This window comes from Sceloporus undulatus, chromosome 11 (assembly GCF_019175285.1).
Source record: "Sceloporus undulatus isolate JIND9_A2432 ecotype Alabama chromosome 11, SceUnd_v1.1, whole genome shotgun sequence".
NCBI lineage: Eukaryota > Metazoa > Chordata > Lepidosauria > Squamata > Phrynosomatidae > Sceloporus > Sceloporus undulatus.
In genome coordinates this window covers 6,573,672-6,592,309 of record NC_056532.1, presented here as the reverse complement: position 1 = coordinate 6,592,309, position 18,638 = coordinate 6,573,672, and the positions used below count along the sequence as shown (strand labels likewise).

The following is an 18,638-nucleotide window of genomic DNA, read 5'->3' as shown; positions in this document are numbered from 1 at the left end:
TGAATCCTGGCTTGTTTGAATCCTGGCTTGCCAAGCCATCTGAGCCAGAAACTTTGGCACCTCTCTGGTTTGTTTGCCCCTGAAAACAGGTGCTGACACACAAGAAGGAACAGACACACACCACAGATAGGGGAGGCAAAACCATTTTGTTTGGATGTCGGCTGTGAGATTCGCGAGTGAAGTACAAACCATGGTTAACACAAACCTTGGCATATCCTTTGGCAATACCTGGTCTAAGGTCCTCTTGCGAGGCTTGGGCCTTCTTGTCTCTTTGACACCCGCAACCTTGTCTTCTGCCAGTTCAAGTGCTGACTGTGGTTTTTGCGATTCTGTTACAAAGCAGCGGAGAGGAGTTCATCCTTAAGGTATTAATGGGGACGCCACTCTGATTCCTGCTTACCTGTCTCTTTCATTTGAGCTGGCCCTGGGTCACTTTGAGGCCTGTCAGCGAGGAGGTTTGGTAGAGGGCTTCAAGAAAGTTGTTTGACAATGTCTAAAGAGTCTCAGAAATAGCCTAGGAGTGGGAATACTCCCCTGAAAAAGCAAGATACCAAAGGCGGTAATAAAAGATACTCAACTGCTGGTCCAGGAGATACAGACTTCCAGATCGTCTGGACCTAAGCATGTCTGAGGCCACTTGATGCGGGCTGCGCCTTGAGGCGAGATTTGAAGCCGCGTCGGCTCAAGTCTTGCTCCTCTGTGCCTTGAAATGATGCATCATAAAAGCTTCCGAGGTTTTGGCCTGCAGTCCTCCAGCGTTCTTAAATACCTCTTTAATTTCCTCCGGAGGCTTTCCCCGAGCAAAGATGATTTTATGAGCAGGCCCTCTTCCTTCCACTTCAGCTGCTCCCCTATCAATGCTAATGGGCTCCATTTATTGCCTCCTTAAGCACAGACACACACACACACACCAGTTTGCGGCTTTGATTATTGATGGATTCGATGCTCTCTAGGAATCTGTATAGGTCCTCTAGCGCAACTCTGTTGGAAGGGGACCATAGAGTTGTGCTGGAGGACCTAGAGATTCCTCAAGTAAACGTTTCTGTAGGCATTTGAAGGTCCTACAGCATAATTCTATGGTTGACTTCTGGCGGATGTTGACCATAGAGTTGCGCTGGAGGACCTAGAGATTCCTACAGGGAACATATTAACAATCTGGGGCTCCATCCTACAGAATGCTGGGATGCGTGGTGCACAGAAGGCTAAAGACCTTGTAAAACCACAGGTCCCAGTGTTCCTTAGAGTAGAGCTGCAGCACTTAAAGTGGTGTCCAACTGCATTATTTCCACAGTGCAGATGCACCCTTGGGCAAGTTGTAGCCACTACATATTAATTTCATTTGTATCCCAATAGGGATATGAAGTGGCTCACACTGACGGGTTAAACGGAATAGAGTTTAAACCGCACATAGTACAAAAGTAACCAGTTTTTGGATGGTTTGATCTCATTTTAACTTTTGTATCTTGTGGCATTGGAACTGTTTGATTTGTTTAAATTTGTTGCAAGCTGGTTTGACTGCCAAATTGGGGGGAAAGCAGGACAGGAATAAATACAACAACCACAACCTTTGGATCAACAATCCCCATTGAATAATAAACACCCCACTTCTTATAAGATGGGCAATTTTGCAACATAGAGAGGGCAATACGTTGAATTCAGGGGCCAGCCAGACTTGGGAGGGGGCTGCCACCTTGTTCCCAGGTGGCACAAAGTTGTGGGTCGACCCTGGACCGCATGCCGCCGTCGAAACCCGCAGGGCTGTTTCTCTCCCCTCTTCTTCTTTCCCTGAACGGCATCCGAGCTTTTGACCAGGCTCTCCCCCCACGTCTCCTTTCCCAGCTCTTCCAAGCTGTGTCTCTCCGTGTCGTGACACCCCCAGCTCCGTCTCCGCCGCGTTGTGTTACAAGACGTTGTGTGTGAAGCTGCCTTTGGAGACAGACCTCCAGGGACAATTCAGCTGCAGTGAGTCAGCTGACCGGCATGGGTTAGACAGATGGCATCTCCTGCTGCTGTCGAAACGGATCCTGTGGCTTTCCGAATGCAATCCAAGGCCTTGGATTGAACCTTGGAAAGGATGCACACCTTGCAACGCTGTTGAAACGGATCCTGTGGCTTTCTGAATGCAGTCCAAGGCCTTGGGTTGAACCTTGGAAAGCATGCACACCTTGCAACCAGGGATGGGTAGGGTCTTGAGCATGGCATGCTCTCAGCCCAAAGCATCCAGTGCCTTAAATTCACCTGGCGAGGCTTTTTTGGCACTAACCTCCTTTCGCTAGGGCTTTCTCCCTTGTTCTAGGTACGTGGCTTTTTTGGGGACAGGCAGATACCTTCTGACTGGCCCCAGGCATTTTAGATTCTGTGATTAAACTCGGCGTCTCTTAATCACGCTCCTTAAGTCTTATTAATTCATTTATATTTGACTTTTATTTGGGGTTTTATATACACCTGGGGTGCTGTGTGATGCGGTCTTACGTTTACTAGGGATTTTATGCAATCCCTCGTGAGCAAATTTCAGTCCGATGCCCAAGCGCTTGAAATACCTTTGTAGCGGGTGTTGTTGCCGCACGTGTTTGTCTAAATATAGACCCACACCTTTTTAAATGCCAAGTTTTTAATTCTTAAAGAGTCAGAAAGAAAGGGAGTTGTTCTTGTTCTTGTTGCCGTCCCTTGAGAGTTGTGCCAGCAAGCGGTCCTTATGGAATAGCCAGCTAAATATACACTTTGCAAAGGGACCTTGAGGGACTGGCTCCCTTGGAAATGGTTTATTTCTGTGCCTCATTCAAATTGGATTCCTTCTCTTTCTATGTTCTGTAACACAGAAGATCACAGGTTTCTTACTTAATACATATAAATCCTGAGCAAATTAACTCTAATGCCCCCTCCTCTCTTTCTCCGAAAGCTGATGCTGCTAACTTCTTTCTTTCAGTTAGTCTCAAAGGTGCTACAAGATCTCTTTACATTCAGATTAGCACGGCTATATCTTTGAATTCTACTTGTATATCTTAACTCACTCCAACCCTGATTCTAACTCTTCTCTATCTCTAGCCCTGGCTAACTCTAGAAGGAACTGGCCAAACCACCTTTGAGGACTCCTGGCCTAAGAAAACCCTCTGAAATTGAGAGAGCCTCCATAAGTCAACAGGCAACTTGAAGGTGCAGACACCAGACCTGACTTTGGTCCCTTTCCCCCAAATACTGCAGGCAGGTACTTCCAAAGCAAGAGAAAAAGTGTCTTTTTGGACCGTAAGTCCCAGACTCTCCCACAAACACTGGGTGAGCCAAAGGTTGAAGTGTGGGCATGGTTGTTGTGTGCCTTCACACAGTTTGCAACATATGGTGACCCTACAGCAAACCTATCATGGTGTTTTCTTGACAAGTTTTGCTCAGGAGGGGTTTCCCTTTGCCTTCCTCTGAGGCTAAGACAGTACGACTCACCCAAGTGACCCAGTGGGTTTCATGGTGTGTGTTGTGTCCTTTGGGGTTGGCAATCCAAAAGGAATAACTTCCCCCAAGCTCAGAATGACTGTCTATGACTCCCAGGCGCAGTTGGCAATATTTCAGAGGAAGGGGCTGTCCACCTCTGAGGATTCCTGGCCTAAGAAAGCCCTACAAAATTCATGGCGTTGCCGTAAGTCGACAAGTGGCTTGAAGATACACACACACACAACTCCGCTCATGATCTAGAAACAAGAGGCAAGCAACTCCTCCAGGCTTACCAGTTATGAGAAGTGGGTTTGGCCTTTTGGTATTTATCTATAAAATACATGGCTTTTCTCTCCCCCTCTAAAGGACCCGGTTGTTTTGCCGGAGGGCAGAGAAGGCGGCTGACCCAGAAAAGAGTGGAGACGGTTGTTTTCCTTCTTGCAAAGGCCAATTTCCTCTGCTGCTGGTGCTGCTTCTCCCCTCCCCAGCCCCTCCAAACATAGGAAATTTAAAACATCACCGTTTCAAAGGCTGCCTTCTTCTCTCCTAATCTGTCACGGGGAATGGAGAAGTCTGAAAAATCGGGGATGAGAGGGGTCCTGTGGCTGGAAAGAGGGTCACATAAGACTGATTCTCAACCCGCATGGCGTCATGGAGAGCAAGGTTTGAATCCCACTCTGCTATGGAAACCCACTGGGCCACTTGAGTGAGTCACGCTCTCTCAGAGGAAGGCAACCTCTGAACAAAGCTTGCCAAGAAAACCCTGTGATGCTCTGTGATAGGTTTGCTTTGGGGTCACCATAAGTTGGAAACTGCTTGAAGGAACACCACCACCATAATTCAACCTTTGGCCCATTCAGGGTTTGTGGACTTCAGCTCCCAGAATCACTGGGACTTCTTGAACTACTAAGATAGACTAATGCATCGAGCATTGGGGACTCTCTGCTTGTCTGTCTTTTTCTTACCCATCTCTCTATCTCTCCCACACAGATTGCACCCATCCTACCTTGTAGGGTCTGCGTTTCAGAAGAAAAAAGTGTGGGAGAAGGGTCATATACGTTCTCTTGAACTTACTGGAGGAAAAGCAGAACGCGAATGTAACCCCAAACGTTGTTACTTTATAGGCTGGGGATGATGGGAGCTGTAGTCCAGCCCACCCAGAAGGTGCGCCAAGGTAGGGAAAGGCTGCCCTGCAGTGAAACACTTCACCTTGTACTCAAAAGGCGTTTGGATTGTGGAGGTCTTGCGTGCCGGGAAAAGAAAGTGCTCGGAACCAAAAGCGAAAACGCCCCGAGTGAATTTGTGTGCCTTGAGTGGGCTCCGACCATCCGCCTGCCAAAACCCTGCGATGCACCAAAGATGCCACGGACCAACAAAAATACTTGAATGGCAACGGCAGAGTCCATCCCAAAGTGAGGCCAGGTTCAGATTTCGGCTCCTGGATGCACAATGTACTGAGTTTCTTCATAACCTTGCCACGGCTGTTACACTTGGCGGCCGTGTGAGTTTGCATTGCTCACGCCAACATAAATGCAGCGTCGTGAGATTGTGTGTTTGGGGCAACAAGAGCGGCAAAGAATCAAGAGAGAAGTCTTAAAGCAGATTAAGAAATAATGATCTGTCTAGCTCCGGGAGGCGAGGTGTGAATCACATCCTTCCCTGAGCACTCTGCCTTACCACCAAGAGAGCAAAAACACTCATAATAGCATTTTGATATATCTCTGCATTATTACTTGTCTGTCTGAAGCCTTTTTCCCCCTGATCACATTCTTTAGTCCTAAGGAGGGCACCGGGAAATCAGCAGAGAGCCTTGCCTTCAGGTGTGCAATCTAACAGACATGACACAAAAAGAAAAGGGAGGTGGAAGGAGGAGGAAATGCAAAAAGTAGAAGTCAAGCACTAGTTCTATGTAACATTTCTAAGCTGCTGTGTTAGCAAGCTGATTCTGGGTGTTGTAGTGCAAAAACCACTGATGTTTCCACATTTCTTTATTCGTTTTTAAAAAGGATTTAATGGAAAGAAACACATCCAACGGACAATGCATCTCAGATCAAATACAAATTGAGTTGATGTTTCCAAATACGAAATTGCCGTGGAGTATCTTTCTGAAAATCAACATTTAAGAAGGGGGAATGAGAAGGCTGGCATTTTTGTCTGCATAATTGTTCAACCTGTACCAAGTCTCATAGACTATAGAGTGCTCTTGGTTATCTCTAGCTCCATCCTCCCCAGTTCTTTCCTACATCAGCGTGACGTTTCCAAGCTGCGTCGAAGCTACCTGTTTACCATTTGACCAGACACGTTGGGAACTTGGCTGTGGATGATGGGAACAGTAGTCCAAGGCACAAGGAGGATGGCCTAGAGTGAGGATGGCTGCTTTCAAGTCTTGCGCTGGTCCGTAATGCTCCGTTCTGCAGCCGTGGGCCTACATCATCCTATTTGCCCAGGAAGGGCATTCCGGATGGAACTGTGCATGCTACGGCTCAGACCCTCGCACTCCGCCAGGGTGCCAACATCCAAGGGCTTGGCCAGCGTCCAGATTTTGCTAGAATGCCTCGTGCACTTAAACCTCACCTAGTAATTGCCTAATTCCATTAACGGATAGGCCAGTAATCTGGCTTTGTAACAAGGCACCCGGGATCTTGGGGCTCAGCCTGGCAGCCGCTCACTCACTCTCCCTTGCTGCCTCCGAGGTGACCTCTCAGACCCATTGCAAAGGGTCAGAGGAACCTTTGACCCTCCAGATGTTGTGGATGATGATGGTGATGGTTAGATTTATACCCTGTCTTTCTTGACAGGTCGCATCGCTATCCACAGCATCTGGTCATTTGAGACGTGGATGATGGAGAGGACTTTTGCTGATACCCTGGACTGCCAAATGGACAAATGAACGGTGCTCCCTCAAGTTTTAAGGTCTCAAGATATTTAGAGCTTTAAATTTCACCCCATGTGAAAAATGCTGTGGATTGAAATTGGAATGACACCCTGTTTATCTCCATCTCTGACATTCCTAGAGAGGCATTGCCAAACTGGGTTTTGTCCTCTGTACCAAATGCGCCAGTACAGCTTTCTTTGCGGTTATTTGGGGTGAGGCATTTAAATTGGGAATATGACTAACTAGGAGCCTTTGAACAGAAAAATTGGCCATATTAACAATTTCCAGGGTCTCCGTGCCAAAATAAAAACAGGGGAAAAAATCCTATCCCTTTCACAACCTTTCCCCATCTCGTGCCTCCAGTGTTTTGGACTACGATTTTGTTGTTGTGTGTCTTCAAGCCATTCCTGACTTACGGCGTCCCGAAGGCGAGCCTGTCATGGGGTTTTCTTGGCACAGTTTCTTCAGAAGATTTTCCTCCTTGCCTTCCTCTCAGGGCTGAGAGCGTGTGACTTGCCCAAGGTGGGTTGCCATGGCCAAGTGGGGATTCGAACTCTGCAGTCTCGAGTCGTCGTCCAGCGCTCAGACTACAACACTGCTCTGATACCAGCTGAAGCTGATGGTGTGGTGGCCCCAAAACATCTGGAGGGCATTAGGGTTAAATAAGGCAGAAATACAGCTGAAGGACGCTTGCTAAATTGCTGTATATTTCTCATTTAAAAATGTACACTGTCCAGATTTAGCACTGGGGCAGTTGAACAACCCAAGCAAAAGGAGGGTTCCCCCCCCCCTTTTCCTTCTCTAAACTATGCTTGGAATTACGTGGTGCTGAGGTGTTTTCCCCGCTTCATGTTTTTGTTGGGTTTTGCTTTTGGTGCGTCTTTCAGAACTGCAGAACGGATGTGGTCTGAGGAGCGTTCAGCTCAGAAACCAGGCATGTTCTCTCCCTCGTTTGATTCTCTCTGTTTTCTCGTTTTTGCAAGTGCTGAGAAGCGGAGAGGAGTCCCAAAGTTCAGCTCCGGTGACGCTGGCTTGGCCCACCAAAAGGACGTATGTGTGTGTGTGTGTGTATATATATGTATGTGTGTGTTTTGCTTTCTTTCTTTTTTCATATTTCCTGCAGGGTGGAGTCTGTTTTGACTTGAGTCGGTGACTAATGAGTTGCACATGGCAATTGAATCAAGGAGTAAGTTTGCATCCATCCGTCCATGAGTTGCTCCTTTCTTGCATGAGAGAGGGGAGTTGGCGGCACAAACCCACACTCTGAAACACTTGTAGGATCGTAGAATTAGAAGGGACCCCTGAGGCCATTTATTCTAACCCCTTGAGATATTTCAAGATTGCTATTGTGCCATCTCGCCGTCTTGTCTTTTCCATGCCCAGAACCCCGCAGTTGTTCCTCATGATGCTTGGTGTACAGACCTTTGACCATATCAGTCTCCTTTCTTTGGACAGCCGTCAGCTTATCGATATCCTTCCGGAACTGTGATGGCCAGAAACATGAAGGACATCCAGTCACTGGCAACAAGTTGTATTAGATAGCCTTTGCAATCCCTTCGAACCCTTCTAGGTCTTAACACTGCCCACCACTCCCTGATGGAAAGAGCTGTTCAGCTTGGGAATGGACTCCTTCCAGAAATGGTGGAGTCTCCTCCTTTAGGAGGTTCTTAACCAGAGGTTGGATGGCCAGCCATCTCTGCTGTGACTTTTCTGCTCTGACAGGGGTTAGATTGCATGACCCTTGAGGGCCCTTCCAGCCCTGTGATTCATACAGAAGCCTCCCCACAGGACCAGGTTTTCATTGCTGCGTCTGGCGATGGGAGAGCGTTCGGTGCCAGGACCAGAGACGTTTCCTGTCATCCCAACTTTGTCTGTGGTTGTCTGCCCTGTATGCCATGATTATACATTTGTGTCTGGGCAATTTTCTCCTTTTATTTTCCTTTGCGTCGTTTTTGATCGTTGGTGGGAAACAATGTCTTTTGACCGATTGAAACAAACAGACTGACCACTGCAGTCTGTAATTTTGTCTCTCGGTGCGCTTGGCAAACCTCCCCGCAGTCTGATATCACGGACGTTGTGTTGCTGCTGCTTCCCGCAAGTTGCCCGCGTGGGCACGATCCCAGCTCTCTCAAGTCTGCCAACGTTCTCCGCAGGGATGTGTTCCCCCCAAAAAACTTGGAAAGATTGGGAGGAAATGGATTATGAAATATTTCCTCTTAGAATGAGAGGAATGTGAGGCTCTGTCTTGTCTTGCTTGAGCTTCACTTGGAGGGGAAGCTCAAATAGATAAATGCTGGGTATCAGACATGTTTTGGATTTCGGAGGGGCTTGGATTTCGGAATATTTACATATACATAATGAGATGCAGTGCAATGCATACAATTTTCAGATGCACCACAACAATATTAAAGTTTTCTGTCCTGCATTTGAAGGCGTGGGTTTATATCCATGAAAAACTTGTTTGGCTACTATATTCCTTTTGTTTCTACCCCTCACTTCCTCCTCGCCTTCTCTGTTCTTCCTTATTAATAGGTTTGCATGTTGGACTAGAGTTCTGGAGAGCAGGGTTTGATTTCCAGCTCAGCCACAAAACCAATTGGATGACCATGAGCAAGTCACACACTCTCAGCCTCAAGGGAAGGCCATGGCAAACCTCCTCTGAACCAGCCTTGCCAAGAAAACCCCGTGGCAGGTTTGCCTTAGGGTCGCTGCAAGTCTGAAACGACTTGAAGGCACACAACAATAACATTTATTCTCCTCCCTACAAAAGAGAAGTTGCTGCTTTCAGCAGAGGTGAGAAAAGCAAGGTAGGTTTTTAGAGGCAAGCCTCACATGATGCAAAAGGATCTCATTTCCCCAATCTGTGGTTTCCTCTCATGCATCAGTCTCACAGAGAAATCGCAAGATGAAGGCCTTTGTGTGGGCTAGGTTGGATGAGGATTATGGGCTTTGGCTTTCCTCCATGGTCCTTGGCTGTAGACTTCCCCTGTGTAAGGAGGCTCTGCTTTGCTGCTCTAGACTGACAGCCCTTGTTAGCAAGCCTTGGGCCTGTTACAGACTGCTGCTTCAGGTCTCTTTGGAGGTATGCTGTTTAAATGATGCATGCATCCGAAGAATCCGGGAGCTGCACCAAAGCTGCACTCCAGTGCTTAGGAATGGAGTGTGGCTTTGGCACAACCTCCGGACTCTTAGGACCCATGCATCATTTAAATAGCATACCTCCAAAGAGACCCCAAGCAGCTTTATTTTGGCAGTCTGTAACAGGCCTTGGTCTTCTTTTGCACAAAAAAAGAGAGCCACAATAGGCTTTGCAATTGGCAGCGATAGCGATTTTTGTGGGATGCCGCTCTTCCTCCTCCACCCAGCCTCCTTTCTGGCTCAACAGTTCTTCGGTATTTACTTGTTAAACATGCTTGGGTGCTTTTGGCGTAGCCGTGGCAGAGCTTTTGTTACGGGAGGTCATTGTAACACTCCCGTTATTTGCAGTGCAAATAAATAATTAAACATCCAACTCCTTGTAAAATCAGCCCTGGGCTCGGTCCTTCAAGAAGGCCACGCAACCCAGCGGGCAGCCCTGCCAGCTTTGCACGGAGAAGGTCCAAATGCCTGTGCATGCCATCTTCAGTTTAAAAACAAACTCAAAAAATCAGATAGGATAGGGCTGCGAATCCTTGGAATAAACCTTGGCAAGGATGCCCCATGGCAGGGTCACAATAAGTCAGATTTGATTTGAAATCACATTAACAATAGTGAGTAGACGTGGTGTTGTGGCTCGAGTGTTCCTGACATACGATGGCACTATCACTGGGTTTTCTTAGCAAGATTTGTTCAGAATGGATTTGAATTTGCCTTCTGCTAAGGCTGAGAGTGTGTGACTTGCCCGGAGTGGGCTTCCATGGCTGAGCAGGGATTTAAACCCTGGATATCGCCGCCGTTGGCGTGGGCAGTTTCGCGTCTTTGCGTGCGTGGCGATCGGGACGGTTTTAACTGGATCAGGCTCTGCAGAGAAAGTGGAATCCTTTAAAAAGATTTAGGACAGTCTGGAGGCGGCTGGCGCAGAGGTCGGTTTAAAGAGATGGCCTAACCGGTTCCCTGCCACCTGGATTTCAGAAGCTGGATTCGAACGCGCTTCCCTCCACCGCGCTCCTTATTATCTCAACATCCTGTCATTTAGGAAATCATTCCGCGAATGTAGTAGCGCTCTGCCAAGCTCTCCGTTTCTCCAGAAACCTCATTCAAGGATCTAGTCCCCGGGAATTTGCGGCTGTTGTGCCAAATGAACATGCCACCCTTGATGGACGAGGAAGGTTTCCGCACCAAGGGATGATGCTAACGAGGCACATTATGCAAATCAGGACTCAATTATGCACACGCTGCAATTCCTCCCAGTTATGAGCCATTGGTTAACTCTTGCAGAGGCCTGAGCTGTAAGTGTTCAGATTCAAATAGCCTTTGAGCGGCATTGCAAGTTTTCTTGGCCGGGTTTCTTCAGGGGAGGTTTGCCATTGCTTTCTCCCAAGGCTGAGAGAGTGTGACTTTGACTGGCCTTGGGTTTCAAACCTGGTCTCCTGAGAGCCAGCAGAGCCTAGTGGTCTGAGCGACGCTCCAAACACCTGGCGCCTTAATCCAGCACTTAAACCACTATGCTTCATTGACTGCCTTTTCTTATTTATTTACCGCATTTTTATTACCCTGCCTTTTCATTTACCAATTAAACAATTAAAAGCCATGAAAGAACCATTAAAACCCTCCTTAAAAAAACAAAACGAGCCATAAAACTGTTACAATCAATATATACTGCAATTTAATGTGCTGTGCTTTATACATCTACATAGTCAAACGCAAGAATCTCCAGGCTTGGTCTGTGCCCCAGAATGGAACCAAAACAAAGACTCCAGTATACTGTATTAAGATATATATATATAGAGATATAGCTATTTGACTCAATCTGATTTGGATACCTGTTGAACAAACACTTTGGATTTCTGAATGTTTGGCTCTGGAAACCACATTTATGGACCAATTTTGACAACCACGAGGTCCACCCAAGCCCTTAGACTGCCCCAAAATTGGGGATAGCCTCTCATGATATCAGTTTTACAGGTCTTTTGCTTTCTCTTCCAGAGAGTGCTGGTGTGTCGCAAAAATTACAAATCCCAGGATGGAAATGTGGGATCAAGCTGCATTGTAGATCTACCCTGAATCTAGCCTATTGGCTTCTATCCTGAAGGTGGACGCAGAGCAGAGGGTATGCCCTGGCACGGCAAGGACTGGCAGGGAAGGAAAAAGCTAACCAAGGAAATCGATATCCTCCCTCCGCCTCCCAGTCCTAACTTTCAGCAAGAAATCAATGGTGTCTTGCCAGTTGTAGCAAACAAGTGATGTCCTAGATACCTGCATCCAGTCCTTTATTCTTGGCTGGATGCGAGTCCCTCAAAACTGGAGGAGTTGCACCCTGGTCTCCTGTCTGGAGATGATGCATGCAAACAAGAGATTCAGGGACAGGCTTTGCAAGCTGGCAGCCTTGTTGAGGGTGTGGACATGAAGTCACTAGGACATAAATTGAAGTTTTAAAAAGAGATTTCTGTTTTTCAGGGACTCTGGCATGTTGGATGCCTCCTGCCAGCTGGGAGGACCTTGCCCAAACCCGAGGGCACGTTTTTTGGTATCCGCTTGGTGATATAATGAGAACATCTGGTTTGAGCAGGCATCACGCGCCTCCTCCTCCTCTTCTCTCATCCCCCTAAGGCCTCCTTGCTGTCGTCAAAGGGACCTTCCTCCCCAAATCCCCCGCGTAGATTACAGGGATTGGCGTGCCCACTCAGCAGAAATCTGTTACCAAGGCCAGGCTGGCGAACTTGGGTTTTAACACCCGGCCTCTGCTCGAATGGGGAAGCTGGCTGCAGGACTGGGAGGGATTGGAGAAGGGAAGCGAGCAGATGGTGCGAAGGCAGGTGGGATTACACTCTCCCTGTGCTCCACTTCTCCAGGGACTTTGGAGAGAGGTTTTAGGTGGCTGGCACGCAGTTTCTGATGCCCACAGTTGGCGTTTTGGGGTGGACAGAAGTAGCTCTCAAGCCCCAAGCTCCCTCTTTGTGCCTTTTTTCTTTGCACCCTGGTGCCCCAACAAACTACCATTCCCCAAATCCCGTCACATTGAGCCATGATGGCAGTTAAAGCGGCGTCAAACCAGATTATTTCTGCAGTGTGGATGGACTCTCGGTCTCTCCTTCCACCTTGCTTTTTTGTTCTCCAAATGCATTATGCTCTCTGCTTGCACGCTCCACGCTGCTGCCGTTGCTTGGATACCTTGCCTCTTTTTGCGAAGCTGGCAATGCCAGGTAGAAGAATTGACTACCTTTTTAAATTACACTGCTAGAAATGCCACGTTTTGAAACCCTTGGAAGAAAAACCCACTGACGTGTTAATAACCAGTCTCTTTTCCCCCGCCACACACGCCTCTTACGGTTTCTCAGGTTCACCTGCAACTAAAATACCACGATGCACAGGGAGTGAAAAAGTGGAATTTTGCAGGCCTTTTCTTTCTTCCACCTTCAGATCCCCAAAACATCAACCATCCAACAATCCCCTTGGAAAAAGCAACTGGGCCTTCTTTACGCTAGGAGATGGCTTTTGCGATAGTCTCTCTCTCTCTCTCTCTCTCTCTCTCTCTCTCTCTCTCTCTCTCTGTGCTTTTCTCCCGATTGAGACTCATATTCCTTCACTGGGCACTAATGGCTTAACAGGGGAGGGATGCTTCTCATAGTCAGTGATGGCTTAACTGGGTGGGGATGCTCTTCATTGGGCAGTGATGGTCCCCACTGGGCAGTGATGCCTTTGCCGTACTGATATTGGGTGGCCTTTCCATGCTTCACCTCCCCTTCTTTGCAATGTTCTGGGGGCTCGGCTAGACCTCAATCCATGGTCTGGCTTTCCCCCTTACTTGCAGACCTATCCAATGCATTGATGCAGCAGAATTTGGAGGAGATGGTATTCTGAGTTTATGGGTGGAGTGGGGAGAGAGACCAGGTTTTTGTGAGGATTTTCTGTTATTACCTTGACTGGACCTTTTTGTAAATGTAAAGATGCCCAGTCCCAGCATTCAGAGAAGATGACTCTGTCTTGTCCAGATAGTCCTATTTATTACAATCCCACGGGGAGGAAAAACGCTGCCTCGTTGACCCAAATATGCTAATTTCTGATGCAACCGAGTAAGAAGAGCGCAGCTTTGGGGAGGCAGGGTGCGCAAGTGTGCGAGTGAGCACATGCGTGTGTCTCGGTTACGTCGGCAGTCGGCGAACGCTACCAGCTGTCACTTTTTAGAAGGGGTGGGGGGAGTCATTTGTCACGTGGCTAGTAGCCTTTCCCAACCGGTTGCCCTCCAGAAAGGTTGGTCCACAGTTCCTGGGTTGTTGTGGCCGACAGCTGGCTATCTCTTGAGAGCGGGGGCTTGGGGAATAATAATACTAGCCAGCATCTGAAGCCCACTGGCGTGAGACAAAGAAACCCCATTGGCAGGCTTCCTGTCCAAACAGGAATCTGCCATTGTGTTCGGCGGGACTTCTTGGGGGAACCTCCAGCAGGAAACCACCCAATAAAAAACTTAATGCCAAGGTTTGGTTCTGTCTGCTTCGTGGACACCGATAAAGATGGAAGTTTCCCGTCCTTCTATGGGCATCACTGGGCTTGAAAGTGCCCTCTTGAAAGTCTCCTTGCTGGCAATGGCGAATGGGGACTTAATCGTACCGCCATGTAGACCCAACCAGGCGCAGCAATGCCTCTTCTCTACCTTTGCGTGGGTGTGCATTTGGGATCCACGAGGAATTCGACCCTTGCCAACTTTGAGATTCACTGTGACGTCGAAGGCTTTCATAGCCAGCATCCATAGTTTTTTGTGGGTTTTTCGGACTATGTGGCAATGTTCCAGAAGAGTTTATTCCTGATGTTTCGCCAGCATCTGTGATTTGAGATGCACTGATCGGATCAGCATCTCATGGATCGATGCGGCATGTGCAGCGTAGTTACCTGTTGGCGTCCCAGCTGCAGTTCACAGCTCCAAAACAGCAGTGAAATGGATTTAAATAAAGCCTTTGTGTCTTAAAGTGACAACTGACAAAAATCACTGACGCTTTCCAAACCGTGTCCCTTTTTTTTTAAGAAAGGGAGCATTCAGTTCTCTTTTCAGTCCCTTGGCTGGCCTTTTTGTGGGTTCTGCTGCGGTTGTAACTTATAACTTGAGATTGCCGCGGCGGTTTCAGAACCGGCCAAATCCAGAGGCGAGGACCTCTCCAAAATTCCTTGCGCTGACAACCGGGCAGTTTCTCAGAAACCCGAATCCTGCGCAATGGCTAGCCAGAGTATCTGGTTTTAAAAACAAAAAGCGGAGCTGTGGAGTCCAGCGCCGACTCCTTTATTTTTCTGCTCTCTGACTCCTCCAACTCCTTCGTAAATGGCAAGTGTATATTAATTCGTAATAACAAATTTACTGTAGTACAAGTGTAGTCCAAGGTGTTTCATTCACCACTGTGTGAATTATCAGTGTATCTGCATTGTAAAAATAATGCTGCTTGACACCACTTTGAAATACCTATGGATTCGTGGCATCTGTAGTTTTGCAAAGTTTGCCTTTGCTTCCCTCTTGTGGCGTCACTTACGCATTACCCGCCGAGGCCCAGTCTTGCTTTTTCTGCGCAAGGTGTGCGTTTTGTTCTGCTTTGGCCTCCCCTGTTAAGGCGTTTCATCTGCTGCTTCTTCAGCAGCTGCGCCCAGAAATGCACCCCAAAGTGCTTTAATAATAAAACAGACAGCGCACAGATCCGACGTATGCAAGATGTGGAAAATGTGCTTGGCAGTGGGGTACGTTTTATCTAAAGGTGGCAAGCTTTCCTTTGGTGGGAACTTTTCAATGGAGGCCAGGGATAATGTCGCTGCAACCAGAGCTGGAGGAAAGAGAAGTCCAGAGGTGGGTTAATGTGTCATTTTAGCCAAGCCTCCTGGACATTTTTGGACCACTGGGCATTTGCTCAGCTGGCAAAGAGAAACTTTCCAGCACCTCGCCTTAGTCGCTGGGGCTTGACAGCCTGCAGAGGCTCTGGTCCTGCCAAAAGCAGAGCCTCGTAGCTCACCACCCTCTTATTTTTTTAAAAACCCAATTCACAAATGCATGGCATCTGGGACTCGCTTTGCTTTTTGTTTTCCTGCTTTTGAGTTGCAGGAGCTGAAAACAACAACAGCAGCACTCCAAGGCACCTGGCTGTTTCTTCATCTTTGGGGAACGCAAGGGAAAAGAACCAGGAGGCATGTTGCCTCTCCAAGTTGGTCCCCGATGAAAAGCAGCTGCATAGTTGCGCCTCTGAGCAAAACCACTCACGTTCCATGTGCGGCTGTGTTTGTGACCCCGTATGACTCCTCAGTGGGGCTGGTGTTTTCCACATCACACCAAGCCTGACTTACCGTACTGTGGCATGCTGGGTGGCTAGGAAGCATCTTCGTGCCGACTTTACCCTCCTTCCTGCTAAGCTTGTCTTGCAAGCTGGAGCAGCTAAGCAAACCAGGGACACCCTCCAATCTTGGTACATTTCGTGCTAAGGTCCAAACTGTTATTCCTGGTTCCTCACTCTCCTACCAAGGAAGGCCCCTATGTGAGGCATTTAATGCAACTTGAAGTACCGTGGTTCCATCCTCTGGTATCTTGGGATCTGTAGTTTGAGGAGAGGCTTAGAATCCTCCGCTCTTTTTCCTCACCCCACTCTGCCCTGGCCTTCTCTCTGCATAAACACTCTCTGAAGTGGAATGTGTTTCAATTTCATAACAGAAGAAAAAATTGCACTTGACGGCACTCTGTAGTGCAAACACAACTCTGCATTCCATGCAAACAACTTTCCCTCGTCTCTCCCTTATTTTGTTAGAGAGGCAACGTGGTGCAATGGTTTCAGTATTGTACTAGGACTCCAGGAGACCAGGGTTCAAATCCCCCCTCAGCCCTGGAAACCCTTTGGGGGGACCTTGGCCAAATCACACTCTCTCAGCCTAAGAGGAAGGCCATGGCAAACCCCCTCTGACCAAATCCACCCGAGGAAACTCTGGGAGAATTTGAGGGCATACAGCAACGGCAAATTAATTTTGTGCTGCGGATGCTTCACCAAGCCAGGTTCTGCCGACCCTCTTGGGGCTCCTTAGTAGATGCCCTTCATTCAAGACTTGCCAGAAGGTGGCATTAAAATGCCTCCGAATCCCCAAATCAGAAGCAACTAAATAATTAAAAGCCCTGTTTAAGCTGGTTATGGGATCCAGGTATGAGGGAGTGACTCCAAACTAGTACTTTTTTGTAGGGTCTTAATGTTGTCATCTCCATATTTCAAAGTCATAACCCTTTCTTCTTCTTCTCTCCCTTTCTTTTGTCTTCCCAGGAGGCTGACAGTGGGGAAGATGATGCCCGTCTCCAACCCAGAAGGTGAGTGTACCACAAACAGGAGGGCACCTTTGTTTGTATGTCCCCTCCTTTTGGCTACTCTTGGTTGTCATTGCCCCCTGCTCATCTCAAGGAGAGAACTGAGGGGCTCTGGATAGGAGGCTATACTTCACTCTTCAGGCCAAGAGTTAGCATGTAGGTCAGAAATTCAGTGCCCCTTCCCAATCTCCTCTGTGCCCAACAGAAGTTACCAAACAAGAGGCTGCAGATGGCTGAACCGGGAAGGGAAGGAGAGCAGAGTTTAGGAAGGGGACTGTTTTGGACTATATATCCCAAGATTCTCAGCTGGCATGTCTGACGACAGAGAGTTGGTGCCCATTTACACACCGTCCACACCCCAGGAGTCGACAAAAGGAGACTCAACCAGGGCAAAATGAAGGCACTCTGAATGCTGCACGCTGATTAATTTTGCCTTCAGTCCTCAAATTTCTAGCATTGCAGAGGATGAGACACTGAAAACTGTTTTGCACTTCAAACTCTCCTTTTTTGCTCTGTTTGCTTTCCCCCTTTTCTTTGGATGCTTAGGCTCTCTTTCTGAACCCCCAAACTTAAATTTCAAGTTACTGCGGTGCTCAAAATTTGGGGACTTTGGGGAAATTTCATGGGGATGGGGCAGGATTCTTAGGAATTGCAGTGCCCTCGTTTTGCCCACCCATAACGGCATCCTTGGCTCATCCTTTACACCCTCATTGTTTTAAAAGACCCCTTCCCATACATTGTGGCCTGGAGGCCCTAAATCTCCATGACTTTTAAGAGAACGTTCCCCCATCCGTTCCCTTTAGGGGTTGCGAGGTTTACAGCCCTCCCTCGAACTGTTTTCATCCTGAGATGAGCAATTTCCTAAACCAGAAATGACTTCCAGTCACTTTGAGGTTGGGCAAGAGTTTCTCCTGGGCCAGAAAAAAACAGCACACCAAGATCCAGAAGGCCTGGTGGCATTCCTACTCACAGCCCCTGAAAAGTGCAAGCAATAATTTAATTAATATAATTATTATTAATAATATTTATTATTTATTATTAATAATAATTATTATTTTTATAAAGGATCACAAAAAGCGCTCTTGCATACTATCTGAGACCATTGGGTTTTATTGCATTTGCTGTCGTCGGGAGCTTCCTGCAATATCTTTCTCATCGCTCTTATTTATTTACGGCCGTAGGCCAAGATAATCTTTCGTACCTTGCCATCTAGAGGCGCAGGACTTGAACCCGGCGCCTTCCGCACGCAACGCCGGTGCCCTGCTTTCTGGCCCGCACACTTTTCCGCAGCGCATTACCCGGCGGCTTTTGCGGGGAGGCAGAAACGGCTCTTCCCCGCGGCCCATTCTTGTCTCATTAAAATTGATGCTTCTCGCTGGTGACCTGCCAAGAGTGTCTTCTTGTTGTTGTGTGTCTGATTTTGTGTGTGAGCGAGAAAGAGAGAGACTGAGACTGCTTTTATTGTTTTCACAAGAGACCACATCACCATTTTCCACCCACCCTTCTCCCCAAACATTTACACATTGTCAAATCTGTAAACCTGGAAGGTAGGAGGAAAAGGAAGTGTATATATATTTCCTTTTTGATGTGAGATTCTGGTGCATCCAGTGTAACTTGTGTGTATGTGTGCGTGCGCACAGGATGTAAGGATTTTGGCATATTTAAAATACTTTCATGCCATGGGAAAGAGGCTGGCCGCTGCCGGATGGACTGACCTTCTGGCCTGTGGCTTCCTCTTGCAAAGCTGGGATGCAGGGAAAGAGGGAGATTGTGTTAAAAAAGCAACACCCCGAAGGGTGTGGGGTGAGTGGGTTGGGGCTTTTCTTTTCTCCATACATCTGAATGCAGCCTCCTCCTCTCCCCAGAGCTCAGGCCTTCTGATTTGGAGAG

General features: G+C 47.8%; 1 protein-coding gene across 1 annotated transcript in view; it reads left to right on the top strand.

The window, feature by feature from the left end:
- Window positions 1-18,638, top strand: part of SSH2 (slingshot protein phosphatase 2) — a 62,688-nt gene that overhangs the window by 4,687 nt on the left and 39,363 nt on the right. The window contains exon 2 of the mRNA XM_042442302.1: window positions 16,708-16,751. Coding sequence (XP_042298236.1) covers window positions 16,708-16,751 — 44 coding nt within the window. The remainder of the gene's footprint in view (window positions 1-16,707; window positions 16,752-18,638) is intronic.